This window comes from Mixophyes fleayi, chromosome 9 (genome assembly GCF_038048845.1).
Source record: "Mixophyes fleayi isolate aMixFle1 chromosome 9, aMixFle1.hap1, whole genome shotgun sequence".
NCBI lineage: Eukaryota > Metazoa > Chordata > Amphibia > Anura > Limnodynastidae > Mixophyes > Mixophyes fleayi.
In genome coordinates this window covers 65,214,918-65,242,133 of record NC_134410.1, presented here as the reverse complement: position 1 = coordinate 65,242,133, position 27,216 = coordinate 65,214,918, and the positions used below count along the sequence as shown (strand labels likewise).

Below are 27,216 nucleotides of genomic sequence, written 5' to 3'. Positions count from 1 at the left end.
GAGGTTGTAAAGAGAGAACAGTAGGGGTCCGAGAACAGAGCCTTGGGGGACCCCTACTGGAAGGGAGGAGGGGGGGGAGAGAGATCCAGAGGTGGTGACAGAGAAGGAACGGTCAGCAAGGTAAGAGGTGAACCAGGACAGGACGGAGCCAGAGAGGCCAAAGGATTGAAGGGTGTGGAGCAGGAGCGGCTGGTCAACGGTGTCAAAGGCCGCTGAGAGATCCAAGAGAATGAGAAGGGAGAAGTGGATGAACTTAAAATGGCGAAAATCAGCCAGGGAGCAAGATTTTCTCCAGTGTCGTTCAGCCGTACGGGAGCATTTTTGGCGGAAGCGTGTGAATTTGGAGTGCCAGGGTTGGGGCCTGGAGCAACGGGGGTTGACAGAGAGGGCCGGGGCGACGGCGTCAAGAGCAGAGGTGAGCGTGTGGTTGTAGAGGGAGACCGCCAGGTTGGGGCAGGCCTGGGAGGAAAGGGGAGAAAGGAGAGAATCCAGAGTAGAGGACAGAGTAGTAGGATCAAGAGCGTCAAGGTTGCGCCTGGACTGAGTAGGAATGGGCGTGGGGAGGGGAGGAGAGAAAGAGAGAAGATGGTGGTCGGAGAGAGGAAAGGGTTAATAGAAATGGTGGACTATGGCCGTGGTTAGCAGCAGGTGTAATAAGATTTCTACAATGACTAATTCATCTTTTATGGTTCCACCTATCTATCATCTTTTCAACTATACCACACCACCAGTAGTCACACAAAAATACCAGTCATCAATGGCAGTTTTAATATTGCTGATTGATAATGCTTCTGTCTTGCAGTAGTCTAATACTTTCCCCACTAGCAGCTACAATTATTCCGCTTCCTTAAGTACAGATTGTTCCTCACACCACTTCGATTGCAAGCAGAGGTGTGCAGGGCCATCTTTACCTTCTGTTTCATGTCACTGTATGTAATTTGTTTGCACTATGATCCCATAGCGCTTTGTAAGTAAAAGATAATGATATACAACTACAAAGTGTAACATGTACACTTTAGAGGACTAAAGGGACATAAGTGATATGAAACATTCAACGTAAAGAAGCACATCTTCATAGAAATGGCAATATAGCCTAGCAGCAGTGGCGAGTCATAGTTAAATCATTAAAAAATGCATGGGACAGACTTGGCTCTTGTTAGGCTTTAGAGTGAAAAACCCCTATTGCATCACTGCATTGCAAAACACACACACCAAAAACATAGGCACTGAAATGGTCAGACTAGATGGACCAAAACATTATTTTTGGCCATCAATTTTCATGTTTCAATGTATAGTGTAACAATCATCTTACGCTACAAACACTGTTTACTACTTGATGTACTGCCCAGGAAGGACCAACAGCAAAGTAATCAGTACCGTCACCATAGAATAGGCTTTTCTGATCAAGCAGGAGACTGGTTGGAGTCCCTGCATCCCTTACTGTGGCACCACCAACTCCTGCTTGATGTGAGACCACCTTTGGTTAGAATGAGAGAACCATACAAAGGACTGCCTTATTTTTGTGGAAAATAAGATATGAAAAAGAATTTCCAGTTCAGAGACTTGCCTAGCCTAAACAATAGCTAGGCTAAAACGCCAAGTGAGAACACATGATGGAACAGAACAAATGGGGTCAAGTACCTTGTAAGACCTTCATAGTCTGTTCAGGTCCCATGGAGCTTGAGGAGAATGGAACACAGGCCTGCTCCTTGTAAAAATCTGCTAACCTCAGAAATGAGAGAAATCTGCACCTGGAAACAATTTAGAACAAGGCCTTTTCCAGGTACCCATGGAGAGAAAAAAAATGAAAGATATGAAATACCTCAGGTAAAAAGCCATATTGTTTGCACCAGAACAGGCAGGATTTTCAAAACCTTGTATGTGTGCAGGGGATCACTAATTTGGAAAAATGACGGTCGTGACCTTCATGTAGGAGGTGTGTCAATGATTTTAGAGGCAAGTTACATCAGCTCTGCCGTTAGTGCAACTTCCCTCCAACAGGTGTTCCATAAAAGTGAAAGTTGCTTTTGGTTGACCACGGTATTCAGACAATGCTCTTTTGCTGATGCTTTAAATAAAAAAAGAAAAACCATGCCATTTAAATATGTTCTGTTTGGCCCTGTCAAAAGAAGTTGGAACAAAATGTTCTGCCCCAAAAGGATGGAAGCTGCTTTCCTCATGGCATTACAACCCCACCACGCTCATGCACAATCAGATGGTAGTGTGCAGGTTGGCCAGAAATGGGGACATTGGAGCTCATAGGTAGAGCATCTTGTCCTGGAAAACCTCCATTTCATAATAGAGGCCCAGGAACACCATTAAAGATAACAGGGCCATTGATGATTTGGGCCGGTTTATAAATCAGGCTATGCAACTCCAGGAGCTGGAGAGGAATCTGGAATTAGTTGTAAAATAGTCAGCTCCCTAGATTGGGTCTACACCAGGATATCATACAGATATGTAACAATCATGAGGAGCTGATGATGCATAAGTACAGCCATACAGGTCATGACCTTAGTATAGGCTTCTGGACAACAAAACAAGGGGATCACTAATTTGGAAAAATGAAGGTTGTGACCTCCATGTAGGAGGTGTGTCAATAATTTTAGAGGCAAGTTGCATCAGCTCTGCCGTTAGTGCCATTGTGCAACTTCCCTCCAGAAGGTGTTCCATAAAAGTGAAAGTTGCTTTTGGCATCCACACTTGGAGGATTTTAGAAACTGAGAGCAAACATACATTAAAAAGGTACAAAAAGTGGCTTTTACGATACACCCATTCCTCCGTCATTAGCTCTTTAAAAGGAGCTGACCCGTGGGAAAAGGGAGCATGGGGATGATGTGGCTGGGTCCCTGTATTGTCCGGCAATCGCACGTGTTCAGCGGCCATCTTTAAATGTCCAGACACCGGAGAGGTTAAAATACCGATGCTAGACGCATATTAATTAGACACTCAGACCAATCTAATTTGTAATCCGGCTGTTCTGAGGTTGGGACACAGCATCCAGTACAAACGCTCTGCCCACTACCCTGCAGCTCTGGCGAGTGTGATAGGCCAAGGGGAACAATCCACAGCAGCCCTAATCTAAACGGAGAGGTCAGGTGTACCAGCAAGGGGGTGCACTAGCAGCAAAAGTTACCCAGAAGGAAGCGTTTCTAGGTGCTGGTGAAGGAGCCTAGTGGTGGCAGCAGCAGGACCCTCCTACTGTGGTTAGAGGGGCACAATTTGGGATAAAGTAAGGGAACAGTGAAAAGGCAAGCCCAGCAGGTCCCCAGCAACATGGACAGGGTGGCATAGGAGGTCCATCCTGTCACAGTTGATCTTGGTCTTGTGTGTCCTGAATGCTGAACAGCAAAAGTGCCACCTTGATAAGTTTGTTGACAGAATCAGGAACAGAGATGAACACAATTCAGGAGAGGCTGCTGAATTGTCTAGGGCCCAGTCTTAGTAATTGTTCCTGTCTTTGTTTTCCTCTTTACTCAAGAAGGGGTCCTCTACCGACCCAACTGAAACATTCCACAGAAGCCCAATTGTCAGGAAAGAAGGATTTTATACTTCAGAGCATCGAGGCACCTGCAATCCTTCAACTTTTTTTGAAAAGGCAGTTTCAGATTGAAATCGGACACAGACAGAATCTAGTGCAGAAATGCCTCAGATACTTGGGTCCCATAACTCCATCAATATATAGGCAGTTGATGCAGTCCACAGACTAAGTGAGGTACAGGAATTAAAAAGAGGGAACTAATTGCCCTCGATTAATATAGATTATCAATTTTACATCTGAACTTCCCTTGCCTGCTTCTGTACGGTTGCGTTTCACTGATCCAGGAAGCGGCTAGCACATAGAGAGCGGCAAGCAGCATTCAAAACCCATAGTAAAAACTCCGGACGGGATAGGGAAAGGCTCACCTTCCGTTCCCTAAACGGAAGGGACTCAACACTTTTTTGGCGAATATGTAAATTGGAGAGTGAAATAACTTTGCCTACTGTAGTTATTGCTTGCATGCGAAACTTAATCAAAAGGGAAAAAAATTACTTATTATTTCACCAATTCAAACTTACCCATTTCTCGCATATTGATTTTGTTTCCTTTTATCTAGCATTTATTTTAGTTTTTTTTACTAATTCAATTTCACCTGGTTTTAAATTTATCTTAAATTTTTACTTTGATTTTTATTTTACTTGCATCAATTTTATTTTATATTCCCGTTGCCGACTAGTCTCTCACCCATACACCCATCAACACCAGATGCTGTTAACAGGTGCATGCGCTTTGTATTTTTTGCATTTGTATTGCACTTTTTGATATATGGCACCAGCGCTTATTACTTACAAGGAAAGCAGATTTATACCTCAGTCTGCCACAGACATAACTATGGAACACAAGGTTGGGGGCCTAGATAATTACCATGTGGATGCATGACAGTCAAGACATGCTCGCACCCCCAAAAGGAAAAACTGAATGTGTATTATCATCTGCTCTCTGAATTGTCACTTGTCTCCCCGCTAGTAGAAAGACAAACCACTTCCTTGAAAAGATGGATCCTCTGAGTCGGTCCCAATTGTCTGAGACTTTGCCCCCAGGAAAGACTAGACCAATCAGTGGCCACTGTACATATTGCTGTAACAGGCTAAATCAACTTTGGAGGCTCAAAGTATTGTGGCAGCCCTCTTCTACATTGCAATAGTGCACTGAAGACTCTCTGACCGCACAGGAGCTGCTGATATTCCAGCACTCCCCCTATTTCCAAGCGGTAGTCAAAAGGCAACAGCCCCTGTAAACTTGTGGAACCACAGGTCCAGCCTCTGTAGGGAGTCCACTGTCTTGAGATGTTATTGCATTGTTAAAACAAACCCCCTTTTTAGAAGGTCCCCAAAATGATGGGGAGTGTGCAGGTGACATTCAACTCTGTGGTGTTTTTTATATATAAACAAAAAAAACAACAAACAAAAAACACCACCTTGCCTCCAGAGCTTAGCTAAGGCTGTCCTTCGAATAATGTAATAGAGAATTTTAGGGACCAAAACATCTGTTCCCTATGCCCATACAATGGACAAGGAACTAAGGATGAGAAGGGAACAGGGGAGTTTATAGGTAGGAGATGGACTCCATTCTTTTTTCCAGTGCCGTCATTAATGACTGAAAGATAACCACTAATTTAATTACAGAAGTTGAGAATTAGCTTCTAGGCATCCAAAGTTAACCATTTTGTGTATGATGCTATTAGTGCAGGCTGCAGTGTTTGCCTTAAAAACTGGTGGTTTATTATTGTTGGAAGATGGTGTATGGCACAGCTGAGTAAATAGGGGCTGCATGGGTCAACTGATAACTGCTACCCCCCACCATTTCAAAAAAGGGAAATGTGCATGGTGAGCAAGTCAAACAATGTTTAATATTGATATTTTCAATGCACCCATCCCAGCTTAACAATGTGCCCAAAGCACCTGCATCAGTCCTTTCCCTACTCACTCATTTACAAACCACAAAAATGTGTAAAAGTTTAGTCTAAATTTGTACAAGTGCTTAAATTTTTATAAGGAAGAACATAGATTTGCACACCAAGATAGCAGCATCTGTAGAGGTGCAAACATTTGCACTAGCCCGAGAGAAGTTGGGCGGATTGCGGGAATTGCCTACCTGCAGAAATGAGTAGGTAGGTATATTCCCACTCATGTGGCAGATATCAATAATAGTGTGCTGGACCATTCAAGCATGTTTTTAAGGGACGGTGTAGCCTAGCGCTACCAAAGTGCTGCCCGCAACTCCAGAAATGGCACGACAATGCCCATTTTTGCTACTTCCGGATCAAGGATGACTACATCCAGGACAATGTTGGGAGGTATGGAGATGTACCAAGCAGTCAATGCACATTTGCACACAAAATAGTTTTGCAGGTCCACAGATTTCGTAGCTTGTAAATGACACTGTGTAGAAAAATGTATCAAAAACTTACCTCGACATTAGAGTTGATGTATTAAAATCTCAATAAAAAAAAAACAAAAAAAAAAAAAACAAAAAAAAAAAACCCCAAAAAACAAACCACACACCCCCAAAAAACAATCAGATAAACAATTTGCCAATGGATTCCCTAAAAACTTGGGTAGCATAAACATCAGTAATCCATTTTTGTTTTTATCTATCAGAGTAAGGAAACCAGCTTTGAAAAGCTGAAATCAGAGCCAATCCAATGGATGCTGGAGGGATTACCAACTCATAAGTGACAGAGTTAAACCATAGATTAATGTGGATGAAAACTATACATTGGAAATGCAGATGGAACAAAACTGAGGAATATGACAGCACAAAATACTTCCTGAAGGAAGATTTGCTGCTGCTACCACAATTAGGGAACACAATAAAGGACGTACAGCTGTTAAACCTACTGATTGACAGATCACCAACACATGTCTGCCCAGTCTTCTTTGACAGCGTTAGGGAAATAAAGCCGATACTTGTGACGTTCACAAGGAGGCACAGAAATTCCACAGCTCAGTGCAAGTATATTTAGAAAAAAAAATCTACTCTAAAAATAACAAGTAATACACAAGGGGGAGGGGTTGTTCAGGGACGCTAGGAGAGGCCTGAGGCGGATACTCAGAAGGTAGAGACTGAAAGACCCCCACGACATAATATAGCACTGAAGAGACAGTGATAGTTTGGGATAAACAGCCACTAAGCTATCTATGCTATAGGTAAGTAACACTGAATGATATATTATAATTATGGGAAGCTGCACATTTAGATCTTCTTACAACCACTGATTTTTTCACTTTTTTTCCAGGGTGAGATGTGACCAATGTTCAAATGGGAGACTGGAACTTGCTAGGGAAACTTCTAGAGAAAGCACAGGAACATTCTACTGTTGTGGGCAAAGTCTGGTTAACCGTTCTTTTCATCTTCCGGATACTTGTCTTAGGAACAGCAGCAGAGAAAGTTTGGGGGGATGAACTGTCTGGCTTCACCTGTGACACCAAACAACCCGGTTGTCAGAATGTGTGTTATGACAGAACATTCCCCATTTCACACATACGCTTTTGGGTACTTCAAATTATCTTCGTATCAACCCCAACACTCATTTACCTAGGACATATTTTGCATCTCGTTCGCTTAGAGGAAAAGCAGAAACAAAAGGAGAAGTTACGTCAAAGCAAAGGAGACACTCCGAGTGATAAACAGCTGCTACTGGATTCAACAAAACCCTCTAAACCATCAATCAAAGATGACATGGGCAAAGTACGGCTGCGAGGTGCACTTCTACGAACATATGTATTCAATGTCCTCTTCAAGACATTGTTTGAGGTAGGATTTATTGTGGCACAATATTTTCTTTATGGATTTCAGCTGCAGCCACTCTACACTTGTAGTCGCTGGCCATGCCCCAACACAGTTAATTGTTACATCTCACGTCCCACAGAAAAGACAATATTTATTATGTTCATGCTGGTCGTTGCATGCTTGTCTCTGCTGCTCAACCTGATTGAAATTTATTATCTTGGATTCACCAAGTGCAGGCAGGGCCTGGCAGGTGCACACTGCGAATCAGGGCCCAAATTACCAGTGAAGACTGGAACAATCACGCATACCCACATTATACCACATTATCCCCACTTTTCTCCTTCAGAAAAAGGGTCAAATTTTAGCCCGTCTCTCCCATTCCCCCTCTCCTCAAGCAAGAACACGCCCTCTGCCATAGACAGCAGCCAGGCTGCAAGGAAACAAAATAGAGATAACCAGGCTGTGGAGCGCAATGGTATTCCGGAGCTGAATGTAGCATCAGACAGCGGAAGTGAAATGGACCACGCTGAGCAGCAGAGGATACAAAGCAGACAAAGCAGGCAGAGTAGCACCAGGTCACGGCCTGGAGCTCTTGCAGTGTGAAGGAGTACAGCTGGGAATAAATATAGGACTGTAGACAATGAAATGCAACTGAAACACTTTAGAGTTCATGTCTTTAGTTTGTGACATCACTGATGACAGTGAGCAAAATGATCTGTAAACAGACTCCTTTTACATGTTATTTAAATATTTATAAAATTAATTAAAATAAAAATTCTGCTGAAATGAGTTCGCAACAGCCATCATTGTTGTTCCACAAAGCAAGTAAAGTAACAATGTATAGAACAGTCTGCCACATAATATACATGGCATAGTTGATCATTTGTGATTGAACATGGAGTATTTACAGGATGTGTTTTCTGACAGTTATATGGGTATACTAACAAATTGATGTAGAGGTACAAACCTGCAACTACTCTGTTCATAAACCACTGAACTGACACTCAATAAATGTAAAAAATACTGTAAAATGCTGAAAATGAAAAAAGGAAATGGGTGTTTCAGTTGTCTTTACACATTAATTTAATAAAATTAAAAAAGTAGGAAGGTGGGAAAGATTAGCACACAATTAGGCCTACTATCGAGTAAAAATAAAATAAAATATATATATATTTTTTTTTAATAAAAACTTATGTCTAAACCCTTGTCAGGATAAAGCAACTCATCACTCACTCCTCAGACTGAACTGCAGTGTCAAACCACAAAATAAGGTGCCGTTTCCTTGTGCAAAACTACACAGAGCTACAGCAACAGGATCTTTTTTGATTCTGGGAACAAAAAAACAAAAATAGAAAAAAAGCACGAAGGGAAAAAAATAGAAATGATTCAATAGAGAGCTGCAAATACTATTTTTTTTTTTATATAAATATTGTTGCTGCTACAGAGTCCTCCATGTTGCTTAATATTACATAATTCATATAAATGTGATGTAATAGTATATAGCACTTATTTCTACCCAACCACTACTCCACTGCATGAAAGAAGCTCTCTCCATTACTTACAAAATAGTATCTATCAGAGACAAGTACTCGTTAATTATGTGTTTTGTAACCATTAGATTTGAATACAGTTAGTAGCTAAAATATAACATATGCTGGCCTTCAGGCACAATATACTCAGTGAATGAAATAGCTCAGAATGAATGTCAGGTGTGGATGGGAGAGGTTGTGTGTAAAAGGCAGTGTATATGATTGTTGTCCAAGAAACAAATATTTGCACTACTGCATAATAAAAATACAATGCGGTATGAACATATAACCTCTTAAATATCGTTTGGGAAACGACAAGTTTACACATTGTGTCATAATGGATTAAAGAAATGAAAAAAAACAGTTCTTCATGGATTTTTCTCACCAGCTCCCACTAAGATTTTATCATCCTTGGCACCAGTACAGTGCACTTGTGTAGTTATATCTTCGTTAAGCGCATGATATTCATGCGCGGCTTGTTCTGAAGTTTATTCTTGGAGAAGCATGTTTGATGACAGGTGTATGCATACAGGGGTCTATAGAGTCCAGAGGGAGGAGGACCAGACATGGAGCAGTAGCAATCACAAATGCCTGAGGTAGAAGTACACTACATTTTAGAGGGAAAAAGCCAGACAATTCTCAATCAAAAGAACTCATTCGCTCCCATTGAGAATGTTCAGAAACAACACAGTATTGGCTGCATCTTTCATACACCAACACAGGGGTCTTGTAGCAGTCACTCATGAAGGAAATTAAAATCATTTTATTTGCAATTAATCCTTCCCACAAACAGGGCTCGGCCAGGAACTGGCACATGACGAGTGAGAACATGGGGCGGGTGCTAAGAGCACACGCATAAAAACAGTATGTACATATCTGAAAAGCAGCCGAACCATTGAACAGGTTAAAAAAAATATGGGGGAACGACGACAATAAGTGTCATCCACAGAAATGCCAAATCACCAAACCATTTTGAATGTGCAGTCCACTTAGAACAAAAAGGGCCTGGGCGCAGGACTGGTCACCTCCGAGGACACAAAAAAAGTAAAATGGTGGTTCAGGATGTCCCAGAATGAAGACTGAAATTAGCAGCACTAGCTTTGCTCTCCTCAAAAAAAATTCAAACAAACATGTCATGAAAGGACACCTGCTGGCCAGTGACAATCACAAAGTAAATGTTAACCCAATGCAGAATATGTAAACACATAAGTAAGTTCATTAGTCAGAATGAATTCATGTAACCTCAACTATGTCAGCTGCAGAAGCTTTATATGATCAGCTGATGGGCACATAAGAGGCCAGTAAAAACCTGTATAATTCAGTTGAGGAACTCGAATACTAGAGTTGATGTAGAGAAAAACACAAAATGAAAACTAACGGAGAACAGGTAGGTTAGGTAAGGTGTCATTAAGTGCATTCACAAGTGTGATGGTGTGTATGGTAGAAGCAGAAATATCTACTATGGAAGAGGTGATACTTTGTCCTCCATGATGCTGATCCTACTGGCCCTAGTCCAACTGCATTTCATTCAAGCCCATATCAGAGAATCTGAAACCACAGTCACCAGCCCTCCCCTTCTCTCACTTGCCCTCCAATGATGAAGAGGATGTGAGGATAGCACATTGATAAGTTATTCTGCAACATAAAGCTTTCAGGAAGGTGTGAAGGCGAAGAGTGTCCAGCACTTTCTGTGCTCCAGTCTGTAGTAGATAAGATCTTAAACTGAAGTTCCTTATCCTGTCCATTAGTCTTCAAATTCAGAGTGCAAGGGATGGAGAGCTTACAGAACTCCATTGTGTCTTGTCATCATTCTCCCCCATCCCCAAATCCGTTTAGTCAGTGTCCTCGCCAATATTGCCCCCTCTAAGTTGCTCCTCATACACCTCCCTCACAGCTGAGATACGGCTCAGCATACTCTGTAGCATGCTTTTGTCCATAGGGATAACAGAGTACCATAGAGGAGATTCTGCCACACACGAACGCTCAGGCTGCAAGTAGAATACATCGGTACGGTTTCGAAGATTCTCAGGGCTGTTGATAAAAGACAGAAGTCAGCTGGAGGAATATGCAAGATTAAAAGGAAAGATGTTGGACTGGGAATTGTGTGTATACGCATAGAGTGTTGTGATTAACAAGAAATCACAAGTGGCATTTAGGGAATGTTAGAAAGGTAATGTAAATTACAATTCCATTTTGCGGGTGGTGGAGTGGAGATTTGAGGGGCGTAGGATGCAAGGTATATTAAAAAGCAAATACCAATATTAAGTGAAAAAAGCAATTATATTGCTAGGTAAACAACACTGAAAAGGAAATACCATTTTGAAAGGTAAAACTCATAGAACTTGACAGGGCAGCGCAACGGGTTCATCTTATTCTCGTGCTGCTCCAGTAATGGCGGCTGGTCATCGTCACGCTTTCTTTTAGCTAAGCTTTCTTGAGGGACAGAGGCACAAAATAAAGTTATTCTCACAGTATACAGACAAACATTTAGAGTGAAGATGGTGGCAATGCAATGATGAGATTATAAAATATGTACACAGCAGTTGAGGCAGTAGGAAACTGCTTAAATTGACAGTCATTGAAAGAGCAGGACTTAACTTTAAATAAGAATAGTGGAGAGAATAAAATTAGTATTTTTATAGCGTGATGCGAAATACCTCTGCCTTTCTTTTGTCGCACAGGAGGGTAGTATCGGATGCTCACTACTTTCGAGGTTCCCCTGCTGGTTGTGCACTTGCGGGAATGTCTAACAACACTGGTAAACGACAGCTGCATATGCTCTTCTGCGGTGCGCAGGCCAAAGAACTTGGTATTAAAGAACATGAGTGTGTTCAGGAGCACGTAGGGAGAGTACACGCCCAGCTGTTTACAGTCCCACAGATGTTCTTCTTCCACACGTGAGAATATCAGCCCTGAAATTTGGCACATGTCAGGGAAAAACCCTACAAGATCTCACCTATCTACATACTTGAACAAAGCCACTAGCACTCATTTTAACACAGTCCCCACCCTCACGCCTTAATTATCTGTGGGTGTCTGAATTACCACCCCACATAGTACTTCTGTGTGCCAGGAAGAGCTCTTATCGCTGCATGTTTGACAGCATTATACCCCATTTCTTACTACTGGACGTCAGGCTGCGGTGCCACGAAGTCAGTATCTTATTCAACTCTTGAACGAAGGTCAGGTAATACAGGTCAGTGAATATGTTCACCATTCGGTTATTTTCCAGGAGATACTGTATAAAATAGTGGAATATAGTTAATTGAAAATAGATACACACCGGTAATAATTTTGACATTGACAAGCCAAGTAATAGTATTTTAAAGAATATGAACTGTACACATTGTTTTAAGTATTGCAAATCTACATCTGCAAACACCATCTATTCTGTACAAGCTCATTTATGTTTGGTCTTCCCATTCTTATGTAGAAAGTCATGTGCAAGGTTAAAATTGAAAGGCTATTGGGTTCACTGCACACAATGTAGAGCGATCCGTTCTGATTAAGATATATCTATATATCTCTCTATCTATGAGAAAGGGCTGCTAGGTAAATTACATTTCTCAGTAGAGTCAGAGGGATGCAATGTAAAAAATATTTCTGAGAACTCTATGCTCCTAAAAGACTAGCGTAATTGTTTCAGTTGTTCTTAACACCACTTCATAAGATAACCAGAATATCATATCATGTTCCGAGAAGCTCTAAGTGTGAAACAAGCTCTCTGGAAATTAAAAATTCTGTGTTGGCACAAAAACACCGGCCAAGAACACATAACTCAAAAGGCTGTCATATAAATTACATTTTCCAGAAGCACATTCTCATGAATAGGAGTGACTTATTTGCATATTATCCATAGAGAGTATTATAAAGATCTCAAATTTCAGTGAAGCCCTTAGACCAAAAAACAAGCTACTCCCCTTGAAGTCTTATTAATCTATAGGTGTTTATTTTTAATAGCAAGTGTAACCTTTTAAGGATAATAGCCATTTACTTAGATGAGTGCCCAAAACCTTAATTTTTTTTATTATATTCATCACACTAGTGATGTATATCACACTACTACTATTCCTTCCAAGTGGATACTGAAGAGATGACATCAGAACATATTGGTTATATATAAATTTACAGTTATCTGCTATTACAATACTATTATAAATATATGCAAAACTATTAGATTGACGGTATTACAGCTAGTATACAGTGGAGACAGTAGTAATAAAAATTATGTGAGACAAACCAAAATGTGAAAAATAAAAACAAACCATACCCCAATTTCTATCCCAGTAGCTCCAGTAAAACTGCACAGATATATCCTTTCCTGTTTTCAGGAGAACTAAACTAAAAATGGCAGTTTTCTGAGATTTTTCTGAATATGTAAAAGTAACCATAGGAGAAAAAAAAATTGTGGACAACGATATTTTTATGTTGGAAAAACGAGCAATAAAGAATAAAAAAAAAAAAAAAAAGTCCTAGCAAAACTGATGCATTGCTGTCATGAAGACGTTTTATAGAGCTTTAAGTTACATCTGGTTTTTAAAGGGTTAAGAAAAATTTGCAGAGCTTTGTGCCTTTTACCTGGCTGCAAACCTGTCAGTCTGGCATCTGCATTTCCCCAGAAAGCAAAATATATAAAAACTAAAGGGTCTACTCAGAACTTTTTAAATGCATCAGCCGTCACTAAAAGGGATGAGACATATAGCAAACTGGACAAATTCAGGTAAATATAAACACTTAATTTATTTCAAGTTTATAATTTATACACATGAAGTTATACACATTAATGTCAAATAGTGGGCTTATTTGTTTTTTTTCACACCTGTGCAAACCCTTTGCTATTTAAAACAGTAAATGCAAATTCAACTGACAAAACAGGTAAAATACTTGGAGGGCAACAAAGAAAGCTCTCACCTGCTGGATGCCCAGACACAGGTAATAAATACTGTCTGGTTCATAGCGCTCTCCATTTGGTCGTGTTATTTCTTTTACAAACTGTGCTAAGCCATAGTTTAGCTCTGCAGCTGTGCAGGCTAAAATGTCCTCCTTTATACGCATAGGTTTAGCTGAACAAAAATAAAATAAAAAAAAAGGATGCAAAAGGGGACAAATGACCATAAAGTTAACAAGACTGCAACAAAATAAATGGGAGAATAATAATAATGCAATATAGTTTTTGCATACATAAAATTAAAGCAGCCATTCTGTGGGCTGAAGCAGTATCCAATCTATAGTCACTAAAACAGAGACATGAGGCACAAAGTGCATCACGTCTCACTGATATCACGAATTCACAGTGAATTGATATAACTGCAGTATCAAATACGGATCAGCTTACAAAATGGCTGCTTCCACAATGTATAAGCGACATGTAATCTTCAATGACCAAAGTGAAAATATAAAAGAAAAGCTACTATCATTAAACGTTCATGTTCTACTTACGTCCAAAACGCAGTTCTTCTACTTTGCTTGGCTCACCCCCTTCATACTTTCGTTGCACCCAGGATTTCCAGGCATTTACACCGTATGTGAAGCTGAGGTTGGTGCTGCTCCGTTGACTGAGCAGAGAGTCTCGTGAACAGCTCTCTCTCTCTGAAAGAAGCATGCGCTTCGGACCCTGTTGCGAGTGTAGATATAAACCACAACACAATTAAATTTCATCAAGTCGTGGCAAGTAAAGGAAGAAAACAATCCCCAAGAACCCTACTTCTCTTATCCAAATTACTTTATTGTAAATACTCACTTTCCTTAAAACCCGGGATGCATCTTGTTCAGGCGCATCCTCTGAACCCACCAGACCACAGTCAAACAGGAAATCCACACTCTGATTGATATCTGCAGAATCTGTACATGCAAACAAATTGGCATTATCTGTAAAATGGGTTCGTTACCAGCACTGAATAAGGACATCCAATTGTAAGAAATGCTTACTTTTAGGAAAGTCGGCCTCCAGGTCCTGTCCAGGTTCCTCCAGAACATTTGCCATTTTAACAGCCATTGCAAGTACATCATCTCGTGTGGGCCCAAATATATCGCAATCTTCCAAAAGGCCCTCTGCACTCTGGTCACTGGAAAGCTCTGTAGAAGAAGATATGATTATTAAAACGGAAGTGTCAATTTTACAGAACCAACCAATTTCTTTAACACATGCAGCCTTTTACACACTACTTCTAAGGTATACTTTAATGCATGCAGCATTAACAGAGAAGCTGTACAAATTGTAAAGATAAAACAATCTAATTTCTTTTAGGTTAGGGTCATACCGCACAAGTCAGAAGACTTGTCAAGTTCTTCTGCCTCTGCAATCATTTCAGCCATAGCCAGAATATCAGCTTCTAGTGGGTTGGATGGAATTTTCACTTTCAATTCCTCAATTGTTTCCACGATCTTATCAGTGTTCTCCAGAGTAGTGGGCAGCAGCAGGGGTACAGGCACCTAGTGAAAGACAAAGAAAGGTAATAAGAGTTTGCCCTAGTGGGAAGGGAAAGAGGTGCAGGAGAGCAAATTCAATTATTGCAGGCACAAAGGGCCAAACACCAGAAAGTAAAAACTAAAGCCCAATATTCAAGTTGGGGGGGGGGGGGGGGGGGGGGGAAGGGCAGGAAAAGGAAAACATGATGCTGAAAAGTAATGAATGTGAGCATAAGCCAAGTGCAAAAGAACTCACCGGAAATGGCATAGAGAATGGAACAGGCACTTTCTGAGAGTATAAGTTCATGGGTATTGGCACAAATATGGGCACAGGAATAGGCAGCACTATGATCTGCGGTTTCCAATTCTCCTCTGCAGCAGAAAAGAAAAATAATTGAATCTCTAAAAGAACTCACATGTGAAATTACCATTCTGAAGCATTTTTCCCATACACATCCTAGAAAAGAGGCAGCTCCTACATGAGAACCCTTTATAAGAGGCTCAAATATGTTCAAACTGAATGCCGTGGGTACTTAATCCATTTTTATTAAAGATCTAAAAACGTTGTTTGCCTTGTTACTGTGCTCTAATAAAACTATATTAAGTTGTTTACAATTTTACTTACTATATGAGACAAATGATGACTTGGATACTCAGTACAGTCCATCAGTTACAGTATGTAAACTATTCCCCTCCCACCCCTTCCTCAAACGGTCACTCATATCCCATTTACCTACTATGTGTGGTTACCCATTTTGAAATTTTAACATTTTTTTCCTTTACCCGTTTACACTCACCTGTCTGACAATCTTTACTTTTTGTTTCCACACGACATGACACGCCACGATTCTGCATCAATGGTTTGCACATGGCAGCTTTGTTTTTACGTGGTACAGTGGGACTAGGTGGGGGAGGTGGAGCTGAGGCAGTCTGAGGAGAATGTGGTTTTGGTGAAGCCTAGAGGATAACAAAAATTCATAAAAACACTCAGAATTCTATGCACAAACCTTACTTATGCCCCCTCCACAATCACTGACATAATAGCCATCTTTTTTCTCAAAGAGAAAAAAGAGAACTAATTACTTTACAGTTTCTGGAAAATTCTAATTGTAGCGGACAGGTATAAAAGCATTTCATACTTTGTAGTAACCATGAGTATTAAAAATTCTTTATGACCCAAAAATCTTAATTATGTCAAGCATCTGCTGTAAGTGAGCAAATTACTTTCTTAAAATAAAAGTCACTTTGTAAAGCTATTCTCGCACACCTTTATCTTTTTATCACTATTCTTGCACTTTCACAAACCGAGTGCGACTCCACCCCTACTTTACCCCTCCCAGAGGAAGGAGTATTCAGTTTTAGAACAAAGCCCAAAGTTTAGCATTGGTCACCAGCGTCCACTCTCAGGACTGGAAGGAGCAACCTATAGAGAGGTGCAATCTGTTCAGCCACCAGGTGAGAGACTGGCACACAGATGTGGACAGCTTGATCATCTGTTTGTCTAGATGAAGATGGGACTTTAACCATTTGTGCAGGAGTTTCTACTGGAACGTCCATGACTGAATTTGTGAAAAGGGCACCAACTCGAAGACCGAGACCATGGAGCCCATCATGCATCAAAGGAGAGAGATTTCTCATCAACAGACCCTCTGGTTTTGGACGAAACAGAGCAGACTTTTTCCTCTGAAAGGAAAACCCTCTGGCATTCGGTGTCAAAATAGAGACCCACAAAGCACATCCTCTAGGCTGGTATCTAGGTGGATTTCGGTAGGTTGATAATCCAGCCATGTGCTTCGACACTAACTTGTAAGTGGCGAGAAGTTTGGAAGGATTGAGCTTTCAACAGTAGGTCGTCTAAGTAAGGCACAACCATGACTCCCTGTGAGCGGAGATGGCCCACAATGACCGCCGCCACCTTAGTGAAGACCCTTGGGGCGGTAGCCAGGACAATGGGTAAAGCCCTGAATGAGAATGAATGAGAGTCTTTCACCGCAAAACAAAGTAGGCACTGATGCCCCCTGCTAAATGGGAATGTGCAGGTAGGTGTCCTTGATGTCCAGAGAAGCCAGGAACTCTCCCGGTTACATGCCCACAATGACCAACCGCAGAGATTCCATCCTGAAACCCAGGATTCGCACCTATTGGTTGAGGGTTTTTAAGTGGATGATGAGCCAGAAGGAGCAATCTGGTTTTGGAACTAGAAAGATTGGCATATAACCCCAAATCTCCTTCCTGTGGAGGGACTGGAATAAATACCCCAGAATCCAAAAGATTCTGGCTTGCCGAAGTGCTTTGCGCCGGAGACTACAGGCTGGAAGCCCTGCGGTGAAAAAAAAAAAAGGCAGTGAGGGAAGTGGAGCAAGTCTATGACATATCATAGGAGGATTGGAGCAGGAAATCACATTTCTTGTCTGTGGCATATATTTAAGAAAAAGACTCCCTCTTGTACCGGGATAATAGAGGTTCTAGTCAAACAGGCAATAGGCGAGTCCACTATAGGAATACCTTCACATTTTGAAGATTTTTGTGTCGGAAGTGTGTAGGGACCTGAACTTTCTTGGCATATTAAAAAAGGCCTTTATTACTGGTGTTTATTGGCCAGTTCCCACTCACTATGCACAAGGTAAATTGTGGGGAATAAATAAAGTTACAGGCTACTTAAGTTTTTCAAAATCTGGAACCAGTATTGAGGTTTGTGAATAATGAGCCACCACCATGCAACGTGCTGTAGTTGGGCAGCTAATTAGTACAGCAATGGGTTAGGGAACACTAGTCCATCTATTCTAATCAAGAACAACACACCTAGCTAGCTTTTCTCCCCAAATGAATTCTCTAAATAGGTCGCTAATCTTTGCAAAGACCCATGCCGACATCCACATAGGGAAATTTTGTAATATGTATAGAAGTTCTAGCACAAGGATGATTAGAAGTAATTTCAGTCTTCCTTTCTGTAGATGTCTTCTCTGTAAAAGGCAACCATTACTCACAGTATTTATCAATACACTATAGAGGGAGCTCCCCCTAGACAGAGGCAATCGCCCCCCCCCAGCAGGTGCAAGCTGCCTGCAGCCACACTATATTCTTGTCCCTGTCGGCTGAACGGCAAACAGAGACCCCACTGCCACACCGATTGTGTTTTAAACACAATCAGAGCGGTCGGGCAGCAGCCTCTATTCTTGTCCCTATTGGTAGAGACCAGGCATAAAGTGCGGCTGACAGAGAAAAGGGGGCGGGGCATAGTTTTCATTGGTTTAATTTATTAAGTATGCTATTTTGTTAATTAGTTTTGTAAAGATTTTTATGTTCATCTGTATTTATTGATAGTTTAGATTTACATTAATATATTGTACCACACAAAAGGACATACTTGAGCAGTTCGACTGATCAACTTAATATTGTTATCGTTTACATGTGTTAATTTTGACAGTTCACTACATCCTGATTGCAACTGTTTTTTTTTGTCTGTAGATTATAATTCACATAAGATATTTGTTATAGGACTTGGTAATAAATATCATTGTATCTATAAATTGATACTTTGCAGTGCTTGATGTCCATGTGTATAACCATGGCATTGTTTATATTTGTTTTCATTGGTGGTAATGTAATCACATAAATAGATGTCACAGAGGTGTTTGTAGTTAGTTTATGACGGGAGTATTATAGATCATGCGAATAGTGCATACAGCTGTGTATTTAGAACAACATAGTTACCACTAAGACAACAAACATGTGGCAGCGATTATGGCCGATTGGAACAGATGAGGGCACTTGTTAACAATTACTTTTGGACTGAGGGTATATGTTGAGTATTGTTTACAACTAATTTGTCTTTGTAAAGGTTTATGTTTGTAGCAAAACACTGATTGTTTCATTAAACATGATGATGGCTTTGTGATACTATGTTTTGGAAGCCATGCGAGTGCTGTTTTTGTGGTGTGGTTTTGGTATGTTCTGGAGCACTGCAAACGCGATACCCAGACCAACATTTGAATCTATGCGAGTGCCCACCCTATAGAAGACGTGAGAAGCAAAAAAAACTGGAATTAATGTAAATGCCAGATGATCACATAATGCAAGTGTCCTAGACCCACTACTATTTCTATTACAAATGCGGAGGCCTTTAAGGAAGGTTAATATATGTTGCGGCTCTTGGACTGATTTAGCATCTGCATGGTTTAACAACTCTGTAAAAAAGGGGCTTTGGAGACATTGCCATCAAGTATACCCAGATCTCAATTACTAACCTTAATTGAACACTTTCAGGAGGCTTCCTAATTATTTGGGGGAATGTAGCCAAGCTCATTGGTGCTAAAAAATAATTTTCTGCCAGTCAATGTATCTGGGTGCAGGGTTCCAGGTTTATGTCTTTTCACACTACAGGTAAAGCAAGAGGACAAACCTAAAAGAGGACAGCTCTCTGTCCCTAGGGAGGACAACAGAGGGGAAAGCAGGCTTTGGCAGCCAGGCAGCTTCCAAGCCCGCCTCACCGGCTTTTCTGGAGACCTAGTAAAACACAGGGCTCTACAGGAAGATATTTAGATATTTATTATGACCGGGGCGGTCATTCCATGGCCGGTAGACTAAAAGAGTATCAGGTTCTATTCGAACCTCAGTTTAGGCCAGGTGGATCCTTTGGCCCAATTTGATAATCAAGACTATGAACACTCAGGTCTGAGTGAACAGGTTCAAGATGGTATCTCTGAGATCTGTCTTATCCAGGATGGAACAGGACAAGTTCATGGTATTAATAGATATCCAGAATGCTTATTTGCATCTTTTGGTTAGTTAAGGCCATCAATGTCTTATCAAATCCAGTTATAATTTCTATTCAGGCTATGCATTCCTGCCTTGGAAGTCCGTGGCTGTTCACGAATATCCAATGGGGCGATTCCTTACCTGAACTCTCTCTTAATCAAGGAAAGGAAAGTTCCCAAACTTTACTTAATGCTCATGTGTGAGAGACAGCGTACACATTAAAACAACATGGGTGGATCATTGATAAGAAAACTATTGATCAATCTAGTTCGTAACCAGAGACCTGTCTTCTGGGTCTGCTGTTTGACATCCAAAAGCAGAGTGTTCTTGCCTCAAGAGAAAATACACTTGCCGCATATACCAATAGTCTGTACCAGCTCTCAAGTGGATATGTAGATTTGGTGTTGAGCACTGCAATTCCTGAGCATAAACAACCCATATGGGCAGCTTTTGGGAAGTCCCATTGTCCGTTATCCCCCATAGCATGCAAGAGAAAATGGGAATTTTGTACTTCTGTTAAGTCTTTTTTTCTGAATCTGTTGAGGGACACCGTGTGCCCACTACAGCTGTAGCAAGTGTATTTGAAGAATGTTTCTCTCTTCATTCCTTTCCTTTGTTTTTTTTCTAACCAAGCCCCACAAGAAATAATAAAGTGCTCTGTGGTGAGGGGATAAAAGGCAGAGGGGTTTCAAACCCAGTGAAGAAAATTTAAAGTCCCTAACTCCTGCCCGGACAGTCTATATCTAACCACCAGTGTTCCCCAATGGATTCAGAGAAAGCGATTTAACACATGTAAAAAAATGTCATTTATAATTCTCATACGCTTTTCATCCATATCTCTAGCTTCACCAATCATCTCATGTCACTTTCGTTATCCTGATTCTACTTACCGTATTAACCTCTGTTTTTTGCTGCGCATTTGCAGGGGTTTTGGATCCTACATTTTGACCTGGTAAAGTAAAATAAAAATTAAGATCGTAAAATGTAGAAATATAAAATTACACATTTTCCATACATGTAGTGCAACTTTAGCTCTACAAATAAAAGGGAGTAATGAACTTACCCTTAAATCCTTTTCTCCAAAGTCAAATTGGGACATAGACCTAAAAACATCTAGGGGTTGCACTCCACAAACAGTAGGCTAGCTAGCTTAACCTCCTACTATCACACAGGTTCAGTTTAAGTATCGCAAAGAGTGCAAAGATAATAAATCTTTGAAAATATAACATACAAATAAACCGTAATAGAACAAGAGCAATACGTGTGTGTGTGTGTGTGTGTGTGTGTGTGTGTGTGTGTGTGTGTGTGTGTGTGTGTGTGTGTGTGTGGTTCTGTGTCCACCACTGTCTTCAGAGGAAAAAAAGTATGTATAAGTTAATAACCCCCTTTTTCTCCATCAGCCATCTGTGGGACATCATTATTGGAGATGTCCGTAAAACTTTATAGGGTGGTAAGGAAGGGCCGTTAGGGCAGGGCGTATAAGCCATAGATGTTACGGGAGATTTATTTCCCCCCCCATGACAATTTTTACTCTCTCCATTTATTCGCGGCTGATTTTTAGGTTGCTTTCTGCATTTTATTGTGGTCACTAGGATGCTCTCAGTATTGTAAGCCGGTCAATAGGATGTCATTCAATAGATTAGTGTATAGAGGTTGCTAGAATGCAGTCTTGTGTTGGGCAGTCTCTAGGATGCTCTCTATATTATATGGTGGTCACAATGTTGCTCTCTATTGTATACTGAACACTATAATTCTCTCTGTATTGTATAAGGGTCCCTACAAAATTTTGTCTACTTTATATAAAAGGTTACAAGAACAGGCTCTACATTGAAAATTAGTAATGTCAGATGCAGTATGGGAAAGCACAGGGTACTTTTCAAATGTAATTTAGTATATTTCAGGGATAGTGCGTACTACTGGTTCCTATAACAAAATGAAGAAAAGCACAGCATCAAAGGCAAGAGAGGATTACTGCCAAACTGTCAGTCAGTCACTGTCAGGTAGAGTTTGTGTGTCAGTAATTGTTACAGTGTTTTATGTGAGTCGGTGTGTGCCTATGAGTCAGTGTGGATCTGTATGTTAAGTAACATTTGTGTATTATAAGGATACGGTTGTCTCTACTCTAAATTATAAACAGATTTTTAGAAGCTTGTTTGGAGTTCAGTGACCTAAATAAAGCAGTCAACCTCTTATATGGAACTCCTCTGCAACTTCTAATATCACTATAATTTACAGTAGGGGTAGATTATTCGATATATATACGACCAACTACATTCTCCTGTTAATATGAATTAAGTTCATAGGAAAAAGGAGCCCTCTTCCTGATGAGATTATATAGTAGTATGATGACAACTGACAATGTGACAGACCATACAGAGGACTATTATTATTCTTTATTTTTTATACATTATTTAATGAACCAGAAATGAATACAGAGAAGGACCAGTTGGTGAGGCATGAGGTGAACCATGCAAGGACAGAGCCGGAGACAACAAGAGAAAGAAGGGACCATCTCAGATCTTATGGCTGGGTGGACCTCACATGTAGCCTATTGTCACTGATATGTGGCAAATTTAGACTGCAGTTTAGGATAGGTTAACCCATGCACTGTGTATGTCGCATTTAATGATGTGCAACAACTAGGAATATACAAGTAGTAGTCAGAGAAACAACTAAAATACAGTAAGTACATCAGCTTCTGAGGAACATCAGTGAATGAGAAGCACAAAAGGTAAAATAAAGGATGGGAGGGGTCAACTATATACTCATAGTACAAGTGCTTTCTGGTAATCTCTCTATACCAGGATGATGTTCTATAATAGATATGGCCAGATGATCTCCAAACAAGAAAATGGCTACCATTAGAGCTGTGCCTCATGAACACCAAGTACGGCTAAGCCACAGGACATGGAAGGCAACCTCAACAGAGCGTTAATATTTCATATGGAGAGCGGTTGGTGAATGGAAGGGTAATATTCTCTTTCCCGCATCACAGTCCAGGGACAGCAATAATGCTTACCAATGAACTGAGATATGCATAGATATCAAAGAAACAAAAGGAAAAAAAACAGTAGTAAAAACTGAGCCCAATACCACTTGTATCAGGACCATGCTGATGGAAGGGAATAAACTGTCAGAGAAAAAAAAAATGCACCAACAACTGTTGATGGCGTATTACCCATGAAGTGATGTTTGTGCCCATCAGATGGCTAAAGAATAAATAAGATATTTTATGTATTCACCAAAGTGACGAAGTCTAAAACGTCATATGCATCAATCAACACTCCTATTAAAACAGCATATACCTCATTTGTCTGCCATCTTGTTTTGCTCACATACCTTTTTTACTGTGAAGCAGGCTTTCAGGCCCCTTCTGTGTGTCTAGATTGGGCTGGTTTTGTTGATTGTAGAAACGTAACAGACATTGTTGATTGCAGAAATGTTTAATTTCCCCACGCCAGTGAATGGTTTCTACTAATTTTCCCTGACGTTTGCAGGCGTGACATCGTGCTGCCTACAGAGAAATTATAAAAATTCTCACTAAAATACAAATAGATAAACAGTTTCATTTTGACTAAATCCATAATTATTTTATGCCAGCTAAATAGAATGTTCCCTAGCTAATAGAACTTTATCATAGTAATAGATAAAGCCTTTATTCAATTACAATGTATGTGTGCTAGGTCCGTTTTGAATACACATTCAAATGGACCAGGCCCTCATGCATGTTAGTTATCCACCACCATACATCTGTGCAAAAGGAGCTGCCAACCTCCAGCTAAACAAAAAAATAATCCTTGTGCTTAACAAAAAACAAAACTTCTAACCGTCATTGTACCAACAAAGTATAGATGTGCCTCACATTTTACCTCTTCCTGCAGCAAGTATTAAAAAACTTCAAGTTTCAAGCATTATTTTTAATCCTTGCACTATAATCATCCCTATGCACACACTTTTTCATTAAAATGTTTCTTAAACACTCCAGAGTGAATACACCTCAGGTTTATTTGTATTGTACCTTAAAGTACCACAGCAGATACTTGCTCTTGCACTCTTCACTGCAGAAGTCCCAAGTGCTGCCATCCAGCTCTTCAGTGACAGCACGCTGGCATGTTTGAGAACAGTATGTACAGGTTATACAGCACAGACCTAGATTCTTGGTAAAGTCCTGTTTGTATAGCAGCACACAGCCTGTACACAAGGTAAAAATAGAAAAAAAATAAACAAAAACAACTTAAAACAAAATAAATAGCATATAGGAAACATGTGTAGCACATCCAATGTATCAAAATTAATAGCAAGCTATAAAAAGGATTTTGTAGTTCTCATTATATCTTACTCTTCAAGAGCCCTATCTAAACATTGTGTGGACAGGCTCAACAATTTGTGAGGATACAGGAAATAAAAACAAACAAACAAAACGGTGTCCTTCTGTACAAAATAAATTAACAGGTCCTCCCCAGTTTACCAGTAACAAAGGAAGGAGCAACAAGCAAGTGGAGGAACTGCAGAGAATGGGCAACAGGCATTCATAAATTTTAGGAATTCCTAAGCCTGTATCCTTCTGCAAACCCAAGAAACAAAATCAGGGTAAAAAAAAAAAAAAAAAAAAAAAGCAGCAAAATTTCACTTCTCTCCTTCTGTAATAGGGTGGATACAGACAAGTCGCCCACGAAAGAGATCTGCACTGTAAGGGAGCTCATGGCAACAAGAAAACCAAGTTAACACTAGCTTGTTACACCAAGAAATATAGGGTTTGCAAACTTTACGATAAGCATTGTTAGAGCAAGGTTTCTGCACACAGAATGGTCTCAATGACTGATTTGGAAAATATCAGAGCCTCGACAGTTAATCTTGTCAAAGCCAGACTTACAAGGTTCTAATCGACAGACAGGTCGACAAGGGCCTTTTGTACAATGAACAGCACACAAACCCATTCCAGTCCAACTGTCCAAAGAAATTAGAGGAGTTGGGGAACAACTAGAGAAACTGGAAAGGCCAAAGAACCACAAGCTTGTCTGTCTCAACACTTGGCAACTGTATAGGGGAGGCTTCAATTAAGGCAAAACACTAGCAGATCTCTGGGGACCCCCAGAAATCCATGAGGTCCTGGTAGACCTGGAGTTGGAGGACCACTCTCCTTGATCTTCATGTTGGTAACTCTGAAAGCTGTCTTCCAGATCTCCACCCCATGGTGGTAAATTTAAAGAAGGTTCCACCAGGAACACCCCCTGCTGCACCATATGGAACCAGAGTCAACAAAAGATAAGATTTAGCCGTGTTTATAATACAGCCATGGCTTTCTAGATTCTGGATAGCCATCATGAGGTCATGAATCACTAGCAACCTAACCCAAACCTTCATAAGAATGTCGTCCATATACAGAATGATCATTACCATAGTGGTGACAAAGTAGAGCCATCAAAAAAGCCATACATTTGTGAAGACTCAAGGAGATGAAGTGAGACAAAAGGGATATTCCCAAATGTAAAAAATGTTCCCATTGGAAGGTAAATGTGAGGAACTGCTAGAGGGGATATGCAGGTATGAATCCTTGATATCCAGGGATGCTACAAATTCCCCTTTTCCCTTAAACAATGACCATTAAATAGAGGGACTCATTCTGAAATGCTCATGTGGAAACCACTTGTTGAGCTCCTTAGAATCAAAAATATGAAGAAAGAAAAGGATTCATCACTCTTGTCACCAGAAAGAGGTAATATGGAATCCAAGTCATGGTTTCCCAAGGCAACTACCAGGTACAGGAAGACAAAAAAAAAAAAAACACTAGTTTATAATCTGGTTTCCTGAGAAACAGACAGGAAAAAAAAAAAAAAAAAAAAAAAAAAAAAGAGGATTTATGTACTTACGTTAAATCCGTTTCTCTGATTCCGTCTGGGGGACACTGCTTACCATGGGTTGTGGAGGGGAGCTTGGGAGTTGGCACCTAACTAGTTAACTTTAGTACTGCTGACAAACCCCTCCCCTCTACAATCCCCCTGCCTCTTCCTGTCCAGTTAGTTTTAACAAGCCCAAGGATAAAAAGGGCAGTCACACAAGAGCACACAGAAGAATAACAGAAGGGAGGGATCGCAGTGTCCCCCAGACGTTATCAGAGAAACGGATTTAACGTAAGTACATAAATCCTCTTCTCTTTCATCCGGTCTGGGGGACACTGCTTACCATGGGGACGTTCTAAAGCAGCCCCCTAAGGGCGGGACTACTCCGAAAATCCCGCTCGTAAAGCACTACGAGCGAAATCTGCATCAGCTGATGCAAAAACATTAAACTGATAAAATTTTGTGATAGATGCGAGATGAAGCTGGTTTCCTAGCTCGCATCATTGTTTGTATTACACTGGAAGAAAAACCTCTAGCCCTCCAGAGGCTGGCTTCAACAGCCATGCCGTTAAATTGTGCGGAGGTAAATTCTGGTGATGGAATGGACCTTGAAGAAGAAGGTCGACTCGATTACGGAAGGCAAAATCCCGGACCTTCCGCCATAGATATCATTTCTGGGAACCACACACGCCGTGGCCAGAAGGGAGCTACTAGAATTACTGGCAGAGAGCCCTGCCGTACTCGTCTGAGGACGCGAGGAAGCATGGGGATCGGAGGAAACAGGTATCCCATCCTGAATTCCCATGACATCCACTGCCACCGCTAAAGGATCTCTTACCCTTGCGCAGAACCTGTGAACCTTTCTGTTGTGTCTGGAGGCCATGAGGTCTATGTCTGGAAGACCCCACCTGTGGACCAGAGATTGGAAGACTTCCGGGTGTAGTGACCACTCCCCCGGCATCATTTGGTTTCGACTTAGATAGTCCGCCTCCCAGTTTTCTATTCCTGGAATGAAAACTGCTGATATTGCTGGCACATATAGCTCTGCCCAAACCAATATTTGGGCTGCGATATCCATCGCTGCTGCGCTCCTGGTTCCTCCTTGTCTGTTGACATATGCCACGGCCGTGGCATTGTCGGACTGGATTCTGACCGGGTGGCCCTGAAGAAGGGACTGTGCTCCCCGGAGGGCCAAGAGAATGGCCTTCAATTCCAATACATTTATTGGGAGAGCAGACTCCTGAACTGACCACCGTCCCTGGAGCCGGAGGTGCAGGATTACCGCCCCCCCCACCTTTCAAGCTGGCATCTGTCGTGGCTATAATCCACGACCATGGTGCGAAAGATCTGCCCACATTCAAGTGATCCTGGCACAGCCACCACTGAAGAGATATTCTCGTACTCTGAG

General features: G+C 40.9%; 2 protein-coding genes across 5 annotated transcripts in view; one reads left to right on the top strand and one right to left on the bottom strand.

The window, feature by feature from the left end:
* Positions 1–6,533: 6,533 nt before the first annotated feature.
* On the top strand, positions 6,534–8,050 carry LOC142100719 (gap junction alpha-3 protein-like). The gene is made up of 2 exons (XM_075184466.1): positions 6,534–6,690; positions 6,780–8,050. Exon 2 carries the CDS (start codon positions 6,803–6,805, stop codon positions 7,874–7,876), a length of 1,074 nt encoding a protein of 357 aa, XP_075040567.1. The 5' UTR covers positions 6,534–6,690; positions 6,780–6,802; the 3' UTR covers positions 7,877–8,050.
* ZMYM3 (zinc finger MYM-type containing 3) overlaps positions 7,931–27,216 on the bottom strand; it is a 70,928-nt gene continuing 51,642 nt past the window's right edge. For all 4 annotated transcript variants that reach the window (XM_075184462.1, XM_075184465.1, XM_075184464.1 and 1 more), the window contains 14 exons: positions 23,987–24,159; positions 23,308–23,482; positions 20,859–20,917; positions 16,008–16,167; positions 15,467–15,582; positions 15,063–15,234; positions 14,731–14,877; positions 14,543–14,643; positions 14,242–14,416; positions 13,714–13,865; positions 11,926–12,040; positions 11,460–11,714; positions 11,118–11,235; positions 7,931–10,833 (listed from right to left, as the gene is read on the bottom strand). In XM_075184462.1, the coding sequence (XP_075040563.1) occupies positions 10,635–10,833; positions 11,118–11,235; positions 11,460–11,714; positions 11,926–12,040; positions 13,714–13,865; positions 14,242–14,416; positions 14,543–14,643; positions 14,731–14,877; positions 15,063–15,234; positions 15,467–15,582; positions 16,008–16,167; positions 20,859–20,917; positions 23,308–23,482; positions 23,987–24,159 (2,117 nt within the window). In that variant the 3' untranslated portion in view covers positions 7,931–10,634. The remainder of the gene's footprint in view (positions 10,834–11,117; positions 11,236–11,459; positions 11,715–11,925; positions 12,041–13,713; positions 13,866–14,241; positions 14,417–14,542; positions 14,644–14,730; positions 14,878–15,062; positions 15,235–15,466; positions 15,583–16,007; positions 16,168–20,858; positions 20,918–23,307; positions 23,483–23,986; positions 24,160–27,216) is intronic.